At 31.9% G+C, this 16,082-nt stretch overlaps 2 protein-coding genes across 2 annotated transcripts in view; one reads left to right on the top strand and one right to left on the bottom strand.

Moving 5' to 3' along the window:
- Positions 1-16,082, bottom strand: part of LOC139503588 (tensin-3-like) — a gene marked incomplete in the record, with an annotated part of 200,094 nt that overhangs the window by 83,497 nt on the left and 100,515 nt on the right.
- The window catches only part of LOC139503430 (uncharacterized), a 62,130-nt gene continuing 47,670 nt past the window's right edge, over positions 1,623-16,082 (top strand). The window contains exon 1 of the mRNA XM_071293210.1: positions 1,623-8,897. Within this exon, the coding sequence (XP_071149311.1) occupies positions 7,314-8,897 (1,584 nt within the window). The 5' untranslated portion in view covers positions 1,623-7,313. The remainder of the gene's footprint in view (positions 8,898-16,082) is intronic.

Here is a 16,082-nt window from a genome sequence, read left to right on the forward strand (position 1 = left end):
TGACAACCCTGTGTCCTGTAGTGAAGATCGTGTCCGCTCTATATCTTGAGAACCGTTATGATTTCAAAGTTTATACTGGACATGTATATGAACCAACACCAGAGGGTGTGTCATAATTTATGAACGACTGCCTAGGGCAAAGTTCAAGGTCAAAAACTTTGGTTTCAGTTGACAACCCCATATCCTATGGTAAAGATTGTGTCCGCTCTATATCTTGAGAACCGTTATCATTTTGAAGTTTATACCTGAAATGTATATAAACCAATATCAGAGGGTATGTCATAATTTATGTACAACTTCCTAGGTCAAAGGTCAAGGTCAAAACTTTGGTTTCAATTGACAACCCCATGTCCTATGGTAAAGATCGTGTCCGCTCTATATCTTGAGAACCGTTATCATTTCAAAGTTTATACTTGACATGTATATAAACCAACACCAAAGGGTGTGTCATAATTTATCAAAACTTTGGTTTCAGTTGACAACCCCATGTCCTATGGTAAAGATCGTATCCGCTCTATATCTTGAGAACCGTTATCATTTCAAAGTTTATACTTGACATGTTTATAAACCAACACCAAAGGGTGTGTCATAATTTATTTACAACTTCCTAGGTCAAAGGTCAAGGTCAAAAACTTTGATTTCAGTTGACAAACCCATGTCCTATGGTAAAGATACAATTTTTTAATGCACATTATTCACAGCGGGGCCCACAGAGATGGCTCCCATCTCAATGATATCTAGTTTACTTCTGAAATGCTTAAAAATTGCAATTGATATTCAAATGAATCAAACCAAATCAAAATGAATTAACTACTTGTCAGTTAACTCGGGGTAAATCAATGTGAATTTCATACCTAAACTACCCAAGTATTGAAACATATACAGCTATGCTTGGGGCCCAATTTTTACTTCTTTATTCACATGGCCCAATTTAGTGGGTCTATACGGTAAGAGCTGCACAAATTATCAATTTATAGTTCCATAAATGTCTCAATTATCATTTGAATAGTGAGAAATTTTAAGATTTTGAAATAAAAATTTTAAGAGAAAAATGGGCGAGGGATGAGAATCTGAAAATTAACTTTCCTGTGGCCTAATGTTCACTAATTTACACTATATAGAAGGCTGATTTCATCCATACTGTATCAATAAACAGATTGTGGGGATTATTACAAAGTTAAGCTCTAAAGATGTTATTAGTATTAAATCTTTCATCAAGTATCACCCCTCACAGTTCCTTATGTCGAGCTGATGCAACATTACATCGTAGCCAAGCTGTGTTAATGTTGATAACTTTTATCCTTTCTTAGGATGACCTCCCCTTGCTGTTTAAGCGTAATATTAGTTAATGGTCAGTCCATGCATTTAAAAGTTTTCTATCTTCGGCTCACTGTTTCTTCAATAAACAAAGTTACATTGATCCAGAACAATACTTTAGTTATAATCTCTAACCCATAGAGGTAAAAGTTTAGAGATTAAATCAGTATTTTGTTTCAAAATAAAGTTACTTTGTAGTTTTTACCTTCTGCATTGTGTATTTATCTAAAGTGTGGCAAATGTTAGTCTGCATGGAGACTTGTGAGTTTTAATCTTGACACAAAATATTATTTGAAAAACAGTTTTAGTGGATATTTTGTGGACCTTTCCGTGATGTGGAATTATGTAATCGAAACCAGATAAGATAAAGTCTTGCTTAGTCATCTACTGGAAGCTTCTTGTTTTCTCTTTAGCTACTGCTTAAAGTGAAATCGGTATGGTTTAACCAACCACTGATCTTTATTATAATTTTAATGGTGATTTAAGTCAATTCAATAGAAATATCATCACTTTGAATAGTGATTTTAGTCATTTCTCAGAGTCAATTTAAATAGAAACTGTGCTGAAAAAAGGAATTCACTACAACATTTTGTGACTTCAGGAATGTACTTTGAGATGTTGATTTAATTTGAAACTATCATAAAACACAAGAAAAACAAAGGAAAAAGTGATTTAAAACTAAGGTGGACTCTGTGGATTTATTTATATGGAATTTGTGGATGCATAGTATTCACATCATCATAAAATCTTAGTTTGCTTTTCAAGTTCAGTGAGTTTCTGATTTAAAACCTGCTTCCTTTCTGTAGTAACAGACAACCCTCCAGGATAGGAATTTTTATTTGTCAGTAAATGACAATAGTTTGCATGTTCTGGATATCTGCATTACAAAATGTATAAGGATGTGTTGATGTATTGTTTTTCTGTTTTACATTTAACAGAAAACACCTGGAAAAATTTTTAAAAAGGAAAAATAGATTTGATTGATATTTGCTTTGAATAAGAATAGACAACCAGAAAAATATCAATCATTTTACAGTACATATGTGAAAAACATTGACATTTCAAAGTGTAAGTGATCAAAACTCCACAAAACAAAGGGAAAGAACTCTAATTTTCATCTGGAAAAGTGGTAAAGGGAGATAAGTCAATTTGAAAAACAATAAAGGGAAGTAACTAGCATTCTAGATAAAGTTGAGATATATAATTGACCGAATTAGACATTGGATTGTAAGTTGATTTTCGTGTCACACTTAATGAAATAATTCGAACACAGTACCGCTTAGACTGAAATATCATTAATAATTTATTAAATTTGTCAGTATAATTTGACAGCTGCCAGTCAGTCAGAAGTTGTGGCTAAATACATGCTGTGGGAAAAAAGTCTAAAATAGAAGTGTGATGTCTTGACTAATCATGAACATATTAAAATGTATGATAATTTTAAATTGGTAACTTATAGACTTTAATACACTTCTAGCAGACAACAACTACACATTTAGTTCTGTCATTTCACAGATCTGGGAAAAGTGTAGTTATATAAGATAATCGTGGTGTATAACTTTTTCGTCAAGTGAGAAGTAATTAATAAGATATTTGTTAGTTTAAGAAATAGATATACTTACGATGAAAATATCTTGAGACACTTCATGGTATATGTATAGGTGTATGATTGGTCCATATTAAGTATGTTTGAAGGAAGAATAAGATTTCTGTCGTGTGATTATTTTATGGTTTAATCTTGAGGAAGTGTAAATTAACTGAACTTCAAAGTCATTTAATCTGCATAAAAACAAATTTCTAGTGATGAAAATTTGAAGTGAAAACTTTTTTTTCAACCAAAATGTATGTCACTGTTTAAGACATGTTAGTTAATGAAGTCAAGGATTTGTTATAATATGTGAGAACTTGTGAATAAAGGATAAAGGACTGTATAAAGTTATATTGAACTAAAGGCTCATATAAAGGAGAAAAACGGACTACAATTAATCAAATCCCTTGCCTGTAAAAACATCACTGAAAAGACTACAGGACTATATGTAAAGCTATATCAAACTAAAGGCTATCAAATATAGGACGGAATAGGAATACAATGAGTATTTCCACTTAGAACTTCACAAAAAGGATACAATGACCATGTCTAAAGTTATACCAACCTAATAACCGTGATATTAAGGAAATAAGGTACTACGTACAATCAATCAAATTACCTACTTGTATCCAGCTTTAATTACACTTGTATGTCTAGAAGTCTCGTGTTATACACCTTGCCATAGTAAATTTTATATCTTACATGTTGTTAACAAGAAATATGACGACAAAACATGTTATTGTCATGGATAAAGACAAAATAGGTAATTTATAAAACGTGAGGAATGTCGTAGTTTGTACCTGGTGTACTCTCAATTTAGCCGGAAAGTTTATGGTTTTGTTTGTGATAAGAAGCTGTGGTACGTTTTAGGACAACAGCTTACTTGTATGTTACGATCGACTCTAAAGTGTAAATTACTTGATTGTTTGGTAATCTATTGAATTAGGTTTTTACACCTTAATAGTTTTGTAAGTGTCCATTTTACTACATGTATATAGTAATTGGAGTAGTTTTGACAGATTTGAAATAATAAAATCTACAAATTGAACAAATTGCCGAAGAGAAGTTAAATATGTACTTTATACAGGAAATTGTCATTGACTGAGATAGATTGACTTGTTTAACAACTGAAATATTTAAATCAGAGACGCATTTGTATTTTTGAATGAAAAAAAAATATCACTATTTTTGGAAAACGTGATAAACATTATATTGATATGGATTTATAGTACACAGGAAATTGGCGGGCAGTTGAATGAAGTCTACCATGCAAAAAGGACCTATTGAAAGGCTTGAGGCTTTAAACTGGACAGCATACAAATTATTTTGAACTTTGCTTTAAATACATTAACTTGCAGATGTGACTGAGAGAGCACAGACTATATATTGGATAACTTAGTTCGTTATTTTTCTAAAGGACTCTGAATTTGGACGGATAATAAGTTGGCACTGCAGAAAATTGTGAGGAGTATTTGACTCTGCCTACATTGCATAAAATACTAATTCGATATCCTGAGTAAAAGGAAGGCATTGTAGAATTTTGTTCGAAAGACTATTTTACTAGATAAACAACTCTATCTTTTTATAACTGATTAAGTGACCTGAGGGCCTTGGTATGATGAATGAATGATGAAAACTAAACATAATTGAAGAACCAGTGATCATTTTGAAAGATACATGCTTATATCTTCTGAATGATAGTAACATTGTTTTGGATAGAACTTATGATCTTTCTCTAACTTCCAGAAAAAATTTGGTTTATTCTGTATGAACCTGAAGTCTGAGTTTACGATAAACCTAAAGGTATTTCACATGGTCGAATTCCACTGAAGTTTTGTTTGAAGAGGTAACAGTTTATGACAGAATTTATTGGATGTTAGAAGTGTTTGTGCTTCTGGTAGAATAAAGAAACGTGCAAAAAACGTTCAAAAATGTAATCAACTGGACAGAGGTATCATCATTCAATACTTAGTGCTCTACTAAGTTACTATCATTAGTCGCAATCATTAAGTGTAGTATTTGTTTTACTGACTACAGAAAGGAAGGAAGGAGTAAAAGAAAAAGAAAATGGACAAAGAAGCTTATTAGTTTTGAATATTAATCTGTATTGGAATTTAGAAAGGAGAAGTTGGATTGAAAAAAAAAGTTATAGAGTTTAAAAATTGATGACTGCCTGTCTACCCTAGGCAATAACCAAATGTAGAATTGTCAAGTTGCTTACTTAGTGATGTACATGGCGTTTATAGTTTTATGAGCTTCACAACTGGGAATAGGTTGTATTTCTATTGTATGATATACAGCAACAGCTACAAACTTGCTAAAGGAATCTTATCAAATATGAATCATAAAAAAGGATCTTTGAACTGAGAATAAACAAAAGTGCTTCTGAAATTTACTGAAATTTAAGAATTTGCAGAAAATTTGAGTAATTGAAATTACTTGATTGGTTGTCATATAGTATTACCAGTGACTGACAATCTTCAAGATAAAAATTGTGCAAAAAAATGTTAAATTGAAAGATTGATGAAATTTCAAGGTATTCATATACATTGATAAAGCTTAACCAACGAAATAGGGAAAAAAAAGTTTCATGCGAAAATATAATATTTTGATAAGGTTAAATAAGAAAAAATCAAACTTGACAGTGTATGCACAAGTGATTAATGGAAAAAAAATTCAGGCAAAAATTGCGACCTTGCAGAAAACCTTCCTCTTTGATGTCAATTAGAATTATATATAAATCATCACCTAGGGATATATGGGTTTCAAATGAGATAAAAACCTAGATAGAAAGATAGACTAATTATGACACACTGATTATATTTTGTGTGAAATTTATATCATTTTTGATTTAGTAGTGTGATATGTTGACATTGATATTTGTATTTTGTAATTAATCAGTGATGATTTAATTGATATGGATCGTGATTAATCAGTGATTTATGTTTGATATTGCTTTATAGATTGATTAATCAGTGATTTATGATAAGTGTAATTTCCATATCAGGATTGATTAATCAGTGATGTTTTAATCAATATTGCTGTAAGGGTTGTGATTAATCAATAGTTTATGTTTGATATTTCCGTATCAGGATTGATTAATCAGTGATTTTGTTTGATATTGGTTTATGGATAGATTAATCAGTGATTTGTTTACACCTGTGATCAGTGATTGAATATATGTGATTAATCATTGATATTTTAATCGGTTAAATTTGTATTGGATATAGCTGTATGGATTAATTGGTGAATTCTCTAAAACAGCTGATTAAATACTTTTATGAATGGATCTTGAATCGATCAAACGTGATTGATTAATGCTTGTATTTGTGATCCCAATATCTTTGGGATATTGGTAAATGATATTGATGAGAAAATTTTGATTATTTTTTTGGATAATTGAAAAATTTAAATATTGACATGAATAAGTTTTGAATGTTTTTTTCTAAGTATTTGATCAGTTTGTGAGGTAGTTGTTTCAATTTGATGACATTCCATTGCAGACAATTGATTTTTTGCTGACTTAATTGCCTATCATTGATTTTAGTGATTAAACATTGATTCCAGTGATTACAAGTTTTAACAAATAATAAGATAAATAGACTGGAGACTACATTGAAGAAATTTGAGTGCAGCTAATTATCAATTAAAAAGAAATATTTAAACATTGTATCTTAAGAAAATTTCAACGTAAACTGCTCTTCAAGCACCGAAATACTTGAGTATTTTGAATCATTTAAGTGAAAGAGAATACGAGCGCCAACACATGCAAAATATAATTGAGATATATAGTGTTACAGGAATTTGAAAGATTTACTTATTTAAACCTTCCCTGAGATAGACAGAGTATAATTAATGAACAATCGCTTTGGTTATCTCTGTATAATTAACTGTGCATCAAATAGCTAATTTAATCAATAGATTAACGTTAAAAAGTAAACCTTTGAAGAGCTGGTGCGACTTCTGTTTACATTAAGAGAGAAAAACGTGCTTGCTTCTAGCTTTAACAATTGGAGGCTTCCCTTTGACTATTCTTGGCATTTGTTAAGTTCATCATCTGATAGATAAGTGTAATTTCCCTCTCGTTAACTGCAAAACTCTAAAATTGAAAATCTGCCAACTTTCATTTATATTCTTCTTCTGTCAAGTATTTTACCTTAAAATATAATCAGGCAGAAAAAATCATCGATATCCAGTGTGAAAAAATATCTTAGTTTGATCAGTTTTACCTGTAATTGTTGTGCAGTGCAGGTATTTTGAGATGGCACCCTTCTTTCTTGGACTGACGTCTGCTGCAATGTGATCAAAGTCACATGAGTGTTTTATTTCATACAAATATGGCTACTTTCCAGAAAATAATGTTCTGAGGGAGATTTTTGTTATGTAACTAATTGATGTTGCTGTAACCATGCTGAAATTTGTATCAACTAAACCTCCAAAAGGAGGCCAGTCAAGTCAGGGAAATACTGATGAGAAACCAAGAAAAAAGAAGGGTTCTTTTCGTTGGAAGATTTTCTCAAAACGAGAAAATCCCCAAACTTTCGAAAACCATGACAATCAAAGTGATGAGTTGGACGCAAGAAGGGTAGAAGTTAGTGAAAGAAACATGGATGAATATTTAACCAACCAAGCAGACTACGACAATTATGACTCTTCTCAGCGGAAAGATTTGTCACAAAAGGCAGTAAACGGAAAAGCTGCCTACACAAGGTCATGGTCAGCGGGATCAGATTCTAGTGTTGATTCATATAGAGGATCACAAGCAAGAAAACATGTTTATGACCCTTACAAAGGTCAAGGTCATCCACTTCGTCATGTGACCTGGAGTCCTGATGTAACGGATGGAAGTGAACATGGATTTTCTTTTGACACTAACAACATAATGCACCATGATTCTAGGCAACATGAGAAAGACAATATTGTGGGCAATGATTTTAGGCAACATGAAAATATTGTGGGCAACAATTTTAGGCAACATGAAAATATCGTGGGCAATGATGCTGGGCAACATGAGGATTACTACTGGGACAATTTAGAGCAGTTGAATAGCTCACAACCATTTAAGTTATTTCATCAAGGCACTTGTGCTCTAGATGAAAATGGACCATTTTACCAAACAATTAACAAGAAAACACCACCTGGTAATGTTTCTTCTGGACAATCGCATCCAACATGCTCAAGGAGATTAGAATTTTATCCAAGGGACCAGTTTGTACATCATGTTGGAAAACCAATTCTAAATAGAAAATATGAAATGTACCCAAGCGTAACATTGCCACATAGAACAAAAACTTCAACGGCAACAGCCGCAGCAGCTAATTCATATGCCACTGTCGGACCAAGGACTTTAAAAAGGAATTACAATATTCCATATAGTGTTCCTGTATCATCCACAAAAGCATCGCAACAATCTATTCCTACGAATGTGTCACATGATAAGCCGAAGTTGCCTCCCCTTAATATTCCGATACATAGAAATTTAATGAGGAATTACAGTGTACCTTATTGTGTATCTTCAGAACCCATTTCTTCTCCGAGGGAAATTTCTGTCAATTCAAAGTTAATTTTTTCTCCGTCAATTTATAGTACACCAAAACAACGGAAAGAATATGGCTCTGATATGAGTGTGAAATCTTGGGACCAAAAACCTACTATTACCACAGACTATGATCGTTTATTAACTACAGACAACCATTTCACAAGACCCAGTTCTGAGGGACCATCTCCAAGAATTTCACAAACATTCTCAGACCCTCTTTACAAGGAGGATAAATACTTAGATTTTATACAGAACATAAGAAAACGATATCCTCACCAGGATCTTAATGAAGTACAAAGTAATACAGCAAAACCTAACAAGAGAGGTGACAGTTCTCTGCAGGGATTCAGTCAACTTAATGGTTCTACAAGTGTTCCTGGCAAATTTGAAGAGAGGAAATATTCAAGGCATTCTAATGGTTATGAAGATGTGACAGAAATGTCTTCTCCACATGTAAGTTAACTCATTACATGTTCTAATATCATATAAATTGCATGATACTTGAATCCTTCCCCCCTTAAATTCCAGAGATTTAAATGTATTCAGTACAATGCCATTAGTTGATAAGATGGGAGTCTGCTAAATAATTATATAATTTAGTATTTTGTATTTTGAAAATTTTAAGTGGATAATTCTTGCATATTTGCTAATAATTATAAGCGCAAAAACAATAATGCAATTTGTTCTGGTATCAAATGAATTGCACCATTCTTGTACCCTATAAATTAAATTCCAAAGATTAAAATGTACACAATGCCATTAGTTGATTAGATGGCCGCAGTCTGGTAATACATTTATATTATTCAATAATTTGAAAATCTCAAGTGGTGGATAATTCAGGCATATAATATCCTGAAGTCAAAATAGTAATGTATGGCTGTAATTATATCCCTCACATTTTGAGATAATGTTGATATAAACAAGGAAAAAGACTTTGACATTGTGATACAGATATTTGTTGAGCCTGCAACTTTTGTCGCAAAAGCAAGACATAGCAATCCTACATTCTGTTGTCAGCGTCCACAAAAAAGTTTAAAAAAATTTAATAAGTTTCTTAAAACATCCTGGATTTCTACCAAACTTGGACAGAAGCTTGTTTATGGTCATTAATAAAGATAGTATTAAGAGGAAAATTTGAGTTCATTTGATTTATATACTTCCAAGTTAAGTATGATGTCCATTATCAGTGGTACACATATTTTAGGGGCCATCAGTAGCAAGCCTTCATAGCAGGATGTTCTTGGTGTATTGAAGACCCCACTGGCAGATCTAGAAATTTTCATAAGTGGCGGCCCACTGACTTCCTAAGAGGGGCCTGCTCCAGTCACGCTTCAGTGATTCCCTATATAAGCAACCAAATTTTTTCCCAAAATGGGGGGGCCAGGGTCCCCTGGCCCCTGCCCTAAATCCGCCTCTGGACCCATTGGTGGCCCTCGGCTGTATTCTGTTCTTTGGTTTTGCTGTTGTCTCTTTAACACATTCCCCATTTCCATTTTCAATTTTTCAAAAACTTAAACTTGTAGTATACTTAATTCAAAATATTCCTGTGTTAAATCCTTAATTGATAGAAGTACTGTCTTCTGAAGTGAAGTATTTTAAAGTGACTTTAATTGAGTTGTAACCACAATTTTCCTTGAGTATCAGGTTGAAGATAAGAGTCTGCTTTAAACATCCTTTAACATTTCCAAGCCAGTTTGTAGAAATATAACGGAACTTGACTGTTGTTTTGCAATGTAGGCTTACAATTAAATTATTGATAAACACTTTTTTTTACTATTTTTTTTATGGAAAAATCTGTTAAGGTTTGAGTTGTTTTTTAAAAGGTAAGAAAACAAATTTTAACTTCCATGTCATTTGGTCTCTTGTGAGTTTTTTCATTGGCAATCATACCACATCTTCTTTTTATATATAATTGAAATTTTGTTATAAAAAACATTGGATGCATTTAAAATCCTCTCTGTTTTTAGTAGTTGAATGTTCACCTGAATAATAATCCAGCTAGCTCCAGAGGCTATGGTACCTAGGAGCCTCTAGTTTAAGGTTAATTAGGCTAGCTCCAGAAGCTATGGTACCCTAGAAGCCTCTAGTAAGGTTAAAGGAACATGCTGCTTGAAGAGCCATAAAACTGTGCAGCAACTATAGATTTATAACATATAATTATTTTATGTAATATAACTTTATTATGTAGGTTGCATTATAGGCACCTGCAAAACACATCTAGTTCATGAAAATTAATAGGAAAATGAGTTAACCACAGTAATAAATCTCTGTTATAAACCTTGAGGTTAACCTAACTCAACATGTACACAAATGTATGTAGATGTCTTAATATGAAAACAACCTAGTATATTGCTGATTGATTAAAAAATAAACACATGTTTCCTTGCTTATTATAACCTGCAATCAGTGGTGGATCTAGAAAGGAGTGGAAAAAGAGGGGCCACTGACTGCCATAAGAGGGGACCCTCTTATTAATGCTACAGTGATTCACGAAATAATCAACCTGAGACATTTTCCCACCAAAAGATTGGCCCTGGCACCCAGCCCCCTTTTAAATCTGCCTCTGGCAATTACTATCAGTGTTTGGTGGGGTTCAGGTGTTAATTGGAATTACCCTTTCGCTGTGCAGTTTTGTGTTCTCTTTTATCTTTTTGCTATTTCCCTACCTCTATTTAGAAATGGTTTAGATTTAAGCCTGACTCCCCATACCTTGATCTATCAATTGATTTTCAAAAACAAGGTATCAACATATAGATGTGTTTATATCATCCTCATGGTTTACACATAATCAGTTCCCCCAATCAAAGAGATAAGTTATCGTTAAAGCAGGGTGCTCTATCTTTGATAAGTTACATAAAATAAAGATAAACATTTTGATTGTTCTAAATGCATGCCAAAGTTTGAGCATCTTGACATGCTGTGGAAAACATTTATTAAATTTTATGCTTTAGTAATATTTTTGCACTAGTAGTAACAAAAAAAAATTATATTTGTATTTTTGATCTGAAGTTTCAGGGAAGGAACAGTGGACAACTTTTACATCTTATTGTTTGTGGTGACGTTTTCTTTGCTTCTTCTCATTACTAAGTTAACTTACAGAAACAATTGCCACTATAAATAAGACTGGTACTTTGTTCCAATTTTTCTAAAGAACATAATTTGTGCTTCATACAAAATGTACTACGGTCAACGCTTTTATACCTGAATAAATTTACAAAAATTTAATTCAATTCAATTCTTAAGTAAATAATATATATTCAGTTCCTAGATGTATGTTTTCCAACTAGTCCAATTCTCCAATATATCAAAGAAAATATAAGGAATGTTTATATACAATTCTACCAATAAAAATTGACAGCCACAAAATACCACAACTTGAACTGTGCTGAACTAAGACTATAAAATGGAGGTCTCAAGACACTGTGATGGGGGATCAAACATTTTTAAATGGATATTTTTTGTGATATAAAAAAAATTGTGAATAACACGTTCACATAAGGATATTTGTATGAATGCAAACTTGAGCAATTCATTGTACAAATGTTATCAGTTTTCTTTAAATGAATGAGATATAGAAGTGTCACATTTCCATGTTTACATAATAGCCCTTGTTCTGAAAAAAATATGAATGCCATTAAAACATCAATCTTGGATAACAAATGATAGAAATATGGTTGTAATATAACTGTTTGTATAGTCATCTTAAATACTGAAACACAGGAAGTCGTGCATATAAGAGTCAGAAATAAATGATATGTCGAAAACAGATCAAATTATCTAAAAACTAGTGTTATATAATGTTTGACTCAGAGCAACGTCAACACCTACTATCTATTTATGTTGTAATCTTCACGTAAACATTTCTGATATTTATTTCTGAATTGAATCTAGTTAGCATTCATAAATTAGAAAAAAAGTAACATTGCTTATAACTTACATGGTAATTTTTGGAGAAAAAACAAGGAAAAAAATGATGTAAATTAAATTATTTTCATTTTTTTTTACTTGGAAATGATTAACAAATGGACATTTAAAACAAGCTTACATTTTTTTATGAAACAAGCAGCTGTATTACATACACATTAATCAAAATGATTTCACCAAAAAGTACATGATGATGTAAGAAAAAGAAGTATAATTGAACAAAAAGTCACATATTTTTTCTTGCTCATGGGTAACAAATTAGTTGTCATTATTTGATAACCAAAATAATACATTCTTATTCATATTTCGCCTTCGGTCTCAAGTAATAAATTAGCTTAACTTCTCTATGAGGGGTGAAGCTTACATGTAATATCTCTGTTTAAAGAAACAAACTATAGCTGGCCAGTGACCTTGACCCTAGTATATAAGCACCTGTTCCACAATAACTTGTCATTATTTTTCTAGAGGGGTGAAGTGAACACTTCACTTGAATTCGTTTTAGTTAATTTATTTTTATTTTAGATTTAGGGGAAAGTTACTAAAGTTACATTTAACTTGTGTACGATGTACGACAAGTTCTTATGTTATTTTGTTAATTAGAAATAATAATTCCTCAATTGTCTACGATGTATGACAAGTGTTGATGGAAATGAATTTAAATTTCTTGTCTACGATGTATGACAAGTGTCGATGGAAATTAATTAAAATTTTTTATTGTCTACGATGTATGACAATTTTATATATTCATTAAGTTTTTGCCTTAGTACGATGTACAGCACATTTTTCTTAATTCATACACCTGTTTGTTAAACAGGTAGTTATTTAAAAGTATTTCTATTCACCTGAAGGTCGTGAGTACTCTTCAGAATTTACACGTGTTTTACCTGCACAGGTACACATTATTTTATTACAATGGCTGAATTTGATTATGCAAATGTATTGCTTTTGCAAGATGTATAGAATTACGTTTACACTTACAAGGGTGATGGCTATGATTTTCATCATCTCAGTTGTTTTAGAAATTAAAGATGATAAATTTAATAGGAAAACAAGAGGTATTTTGAATAAATCCTCTTCTTAAACAGTTATAAAACCTAGTAGTTTTATAAAAGATCATAATGGCATTGCAATTGGAAATAATTGACAAAGCAACAGAACGAGTCAAAAGTAAGTTTTTAAATCTAGTGCTACTTGTATAGCTTCAAAATCTCCTTGATTTGTGAATTTTTCTTAAGATAGTGCTGTTGAGATTTAAGATAGGCATGTACATTTGTATACATATTGATGCATTGACTCATTTTTATTAATGTAGTAAAGAACATGTATGAATCATGAGGTTTGAGACAGTTTCTCTGCCTTCAACTCAAGCAGAGTTTGTAGAGAAACCTGCTGCTTTATTCGAATTTTGCCATTAGAGGCTTACTTTAATGAAGATTTAGTTCTAATTTTGATCTGAACTACTGTAATGATACTGTTCATGTACCTCCTTTTGGAGTTTGTGCCATGGCTGATGATAGTCCAGCCGGAACTGAATTTTGATACGTCTTTTGTTCCTGCATTAAGGTTTTCAGAAGCCTTTAAGGCTTCTCTAAATGAGATTAATGGTCCATTATCTCATCCTGTTTGTTGAACAGTTTAATCATGATTTTGCTTGGAAAATCCCAAAATTGTTTAAAAAGGCAGAAAACTGTGTAAGTTTTCTTCTGGACTTTCTGTGACTGTTAATAATACTACCATGTCAGTAAATATCAAATCAGGAAAATATCAAGTTCATAGAGGAGTAATACTATCACCCTGAGAACTGTGAGAATCCTAGTGTGTCTAGGATAAATAACAAGATTGAAATGGCACTGCCTAGACAGGCCCATTATGTGGTTTCAAAGATGCAGGAAACCCAGAGATACTTTATTAAGGGGTTGATCATCACCCCTATTGTTGAGGATTTTATTGTAAAATTCTATTTGTTTGTTTGACCATGGGTTTCTATTTTAACGCATAGGAGATGCTCAGAAATATCTAGATGATAAAACTTATTTGTAATTCTGATGTGATAGTTGATTTATTACGTTTTTAGTTATGATTGCATGAAGCAAACTTGGTGATTATACAAAGATTCTTAAGCAAATTCTAGATTCCTTGGAAGAGGTTCCAGGTCTAGCAATTATTTTACTCCCAGCTGTTATGGGAAAGGCAATATCAGTCTTTTAACTGTGGAGGCTCTGTTGGTTAACAGGGCATATACTAGTAGGCAATTCCCTTCATTGAGAGGAAGAGGTTTCCCAAAAGGGAACAGAGAATCTCAAAGAGGTCACATTTCTCAACCAGTTGCTATATACAGTAGATAACTTAAATATTATGATTTGGAAAATGTTACTAATGGTCTATTGAAATTAGATTTATTAAGAAATGGTTATAAAATTATTTTTAATGATGTACCACATATTTGAATAAAATACATTTCACCTTTCGTAAGGATGAAATAATTTCAGAAGTCCAAAAATTGATAGCTAAGGGAGCTATTTAAGAGGTTGATCGATCATTGGAAAATCAGTTTATTTCCTATATTTTCTTAGTTCCTAAGAAAGATGGGTCTTCAAGGCCTGTTACCTATTTGAATAATTCAAACATACTTAGCTTGTGGCTAATCAGCATTTGGAGCAGGACCATTTATCTTTTGTTTAGATGTAATTCTTAGGGATGATTATCTATATATATATAGAGAGAGAGCTAACATCTATAGATCTCACAGATGCATATTTAAGTATCATTTATGATTATATCACAATTGCCTGATTCATGTGGAAAGGACATTGATATGATATTTATGTTCTTTGTTTTGGATTGGCTTCTGCATCAAGAGTTTTTACTAAGGTTTTAAAACCTGTCTATGTATTTTTATGAAATAATGTCACTTGAAGTATATACATGCTATAGTTTATACATTGATGATTCTTTTATTATGGATCAGAATTTAGATGGTTGTATTGTGAATACAGAAGAAGTGGTGCAAATGCTTGATAAGCTGTGCTTCGGAATAAATTTTGAGAAGTTGGTACTCATTCCTTGGAAGCATATTGTTTTCCTTTGTCTCATTATTGATACTGAGCTATATTAGTTTTTTCTGACGGATGTGAAATGGTAAAATTATCTCCCTTGGGAAATTCTTCTTAAATAGAATTGTGTAACTGTATTATAGATGATTTGCATCATATATTGGTCTTGTGGCACATGCTTTTAATGCAGTATCTGTGGGAATGTTGCAGAAACATGGCGAGAAATAATGTTGAAACACTATAGTTGTTACAGTGTTTATTATCATCAATCTATAGGTGAAATTTTTAACGATTTAAATCAGAAATTAAGAATTGATTTTTAGACCCATCCAAATAAGTTTTTGGATTGGACCAGATGCCTCATTAGAAGGATTTGGGATCCAAATTTGAAGAAAATTTTTTGATTTGGTAGATGGAGCTTCTTTAAGAACATGCGCTCATTTCATATAGATTTCTTAGAATTGTTGGCTATATTTTTCTTTTGGAGAGAAATTTTTAGTCACAGAGAGTTATACAATCAGAAAATACAATTTCAGTAGCATTTATTATGCAATAGGAGGTATAACCTCTTTGTCACTTTTAAAACATGCTTACTACAAATATTTCATTATTTGGGCTTGGTGTTCAAGAAAGAACATTTTTATCACAGCTCTTTATATTC

Source organism: Mytilus edulis, chromosome 14, assembly GCF_963676685.1.
Source record: "Mytilus edulis chromosome 14, xbMytEdul2.2, whole genome shotgun sequence".
Lineage (NCBI taxonomy): Eukaryota > Metazoa > Mollusca > Bivalvia > Mytilida > Mytilidae > Mytilus > Mytilus edulis.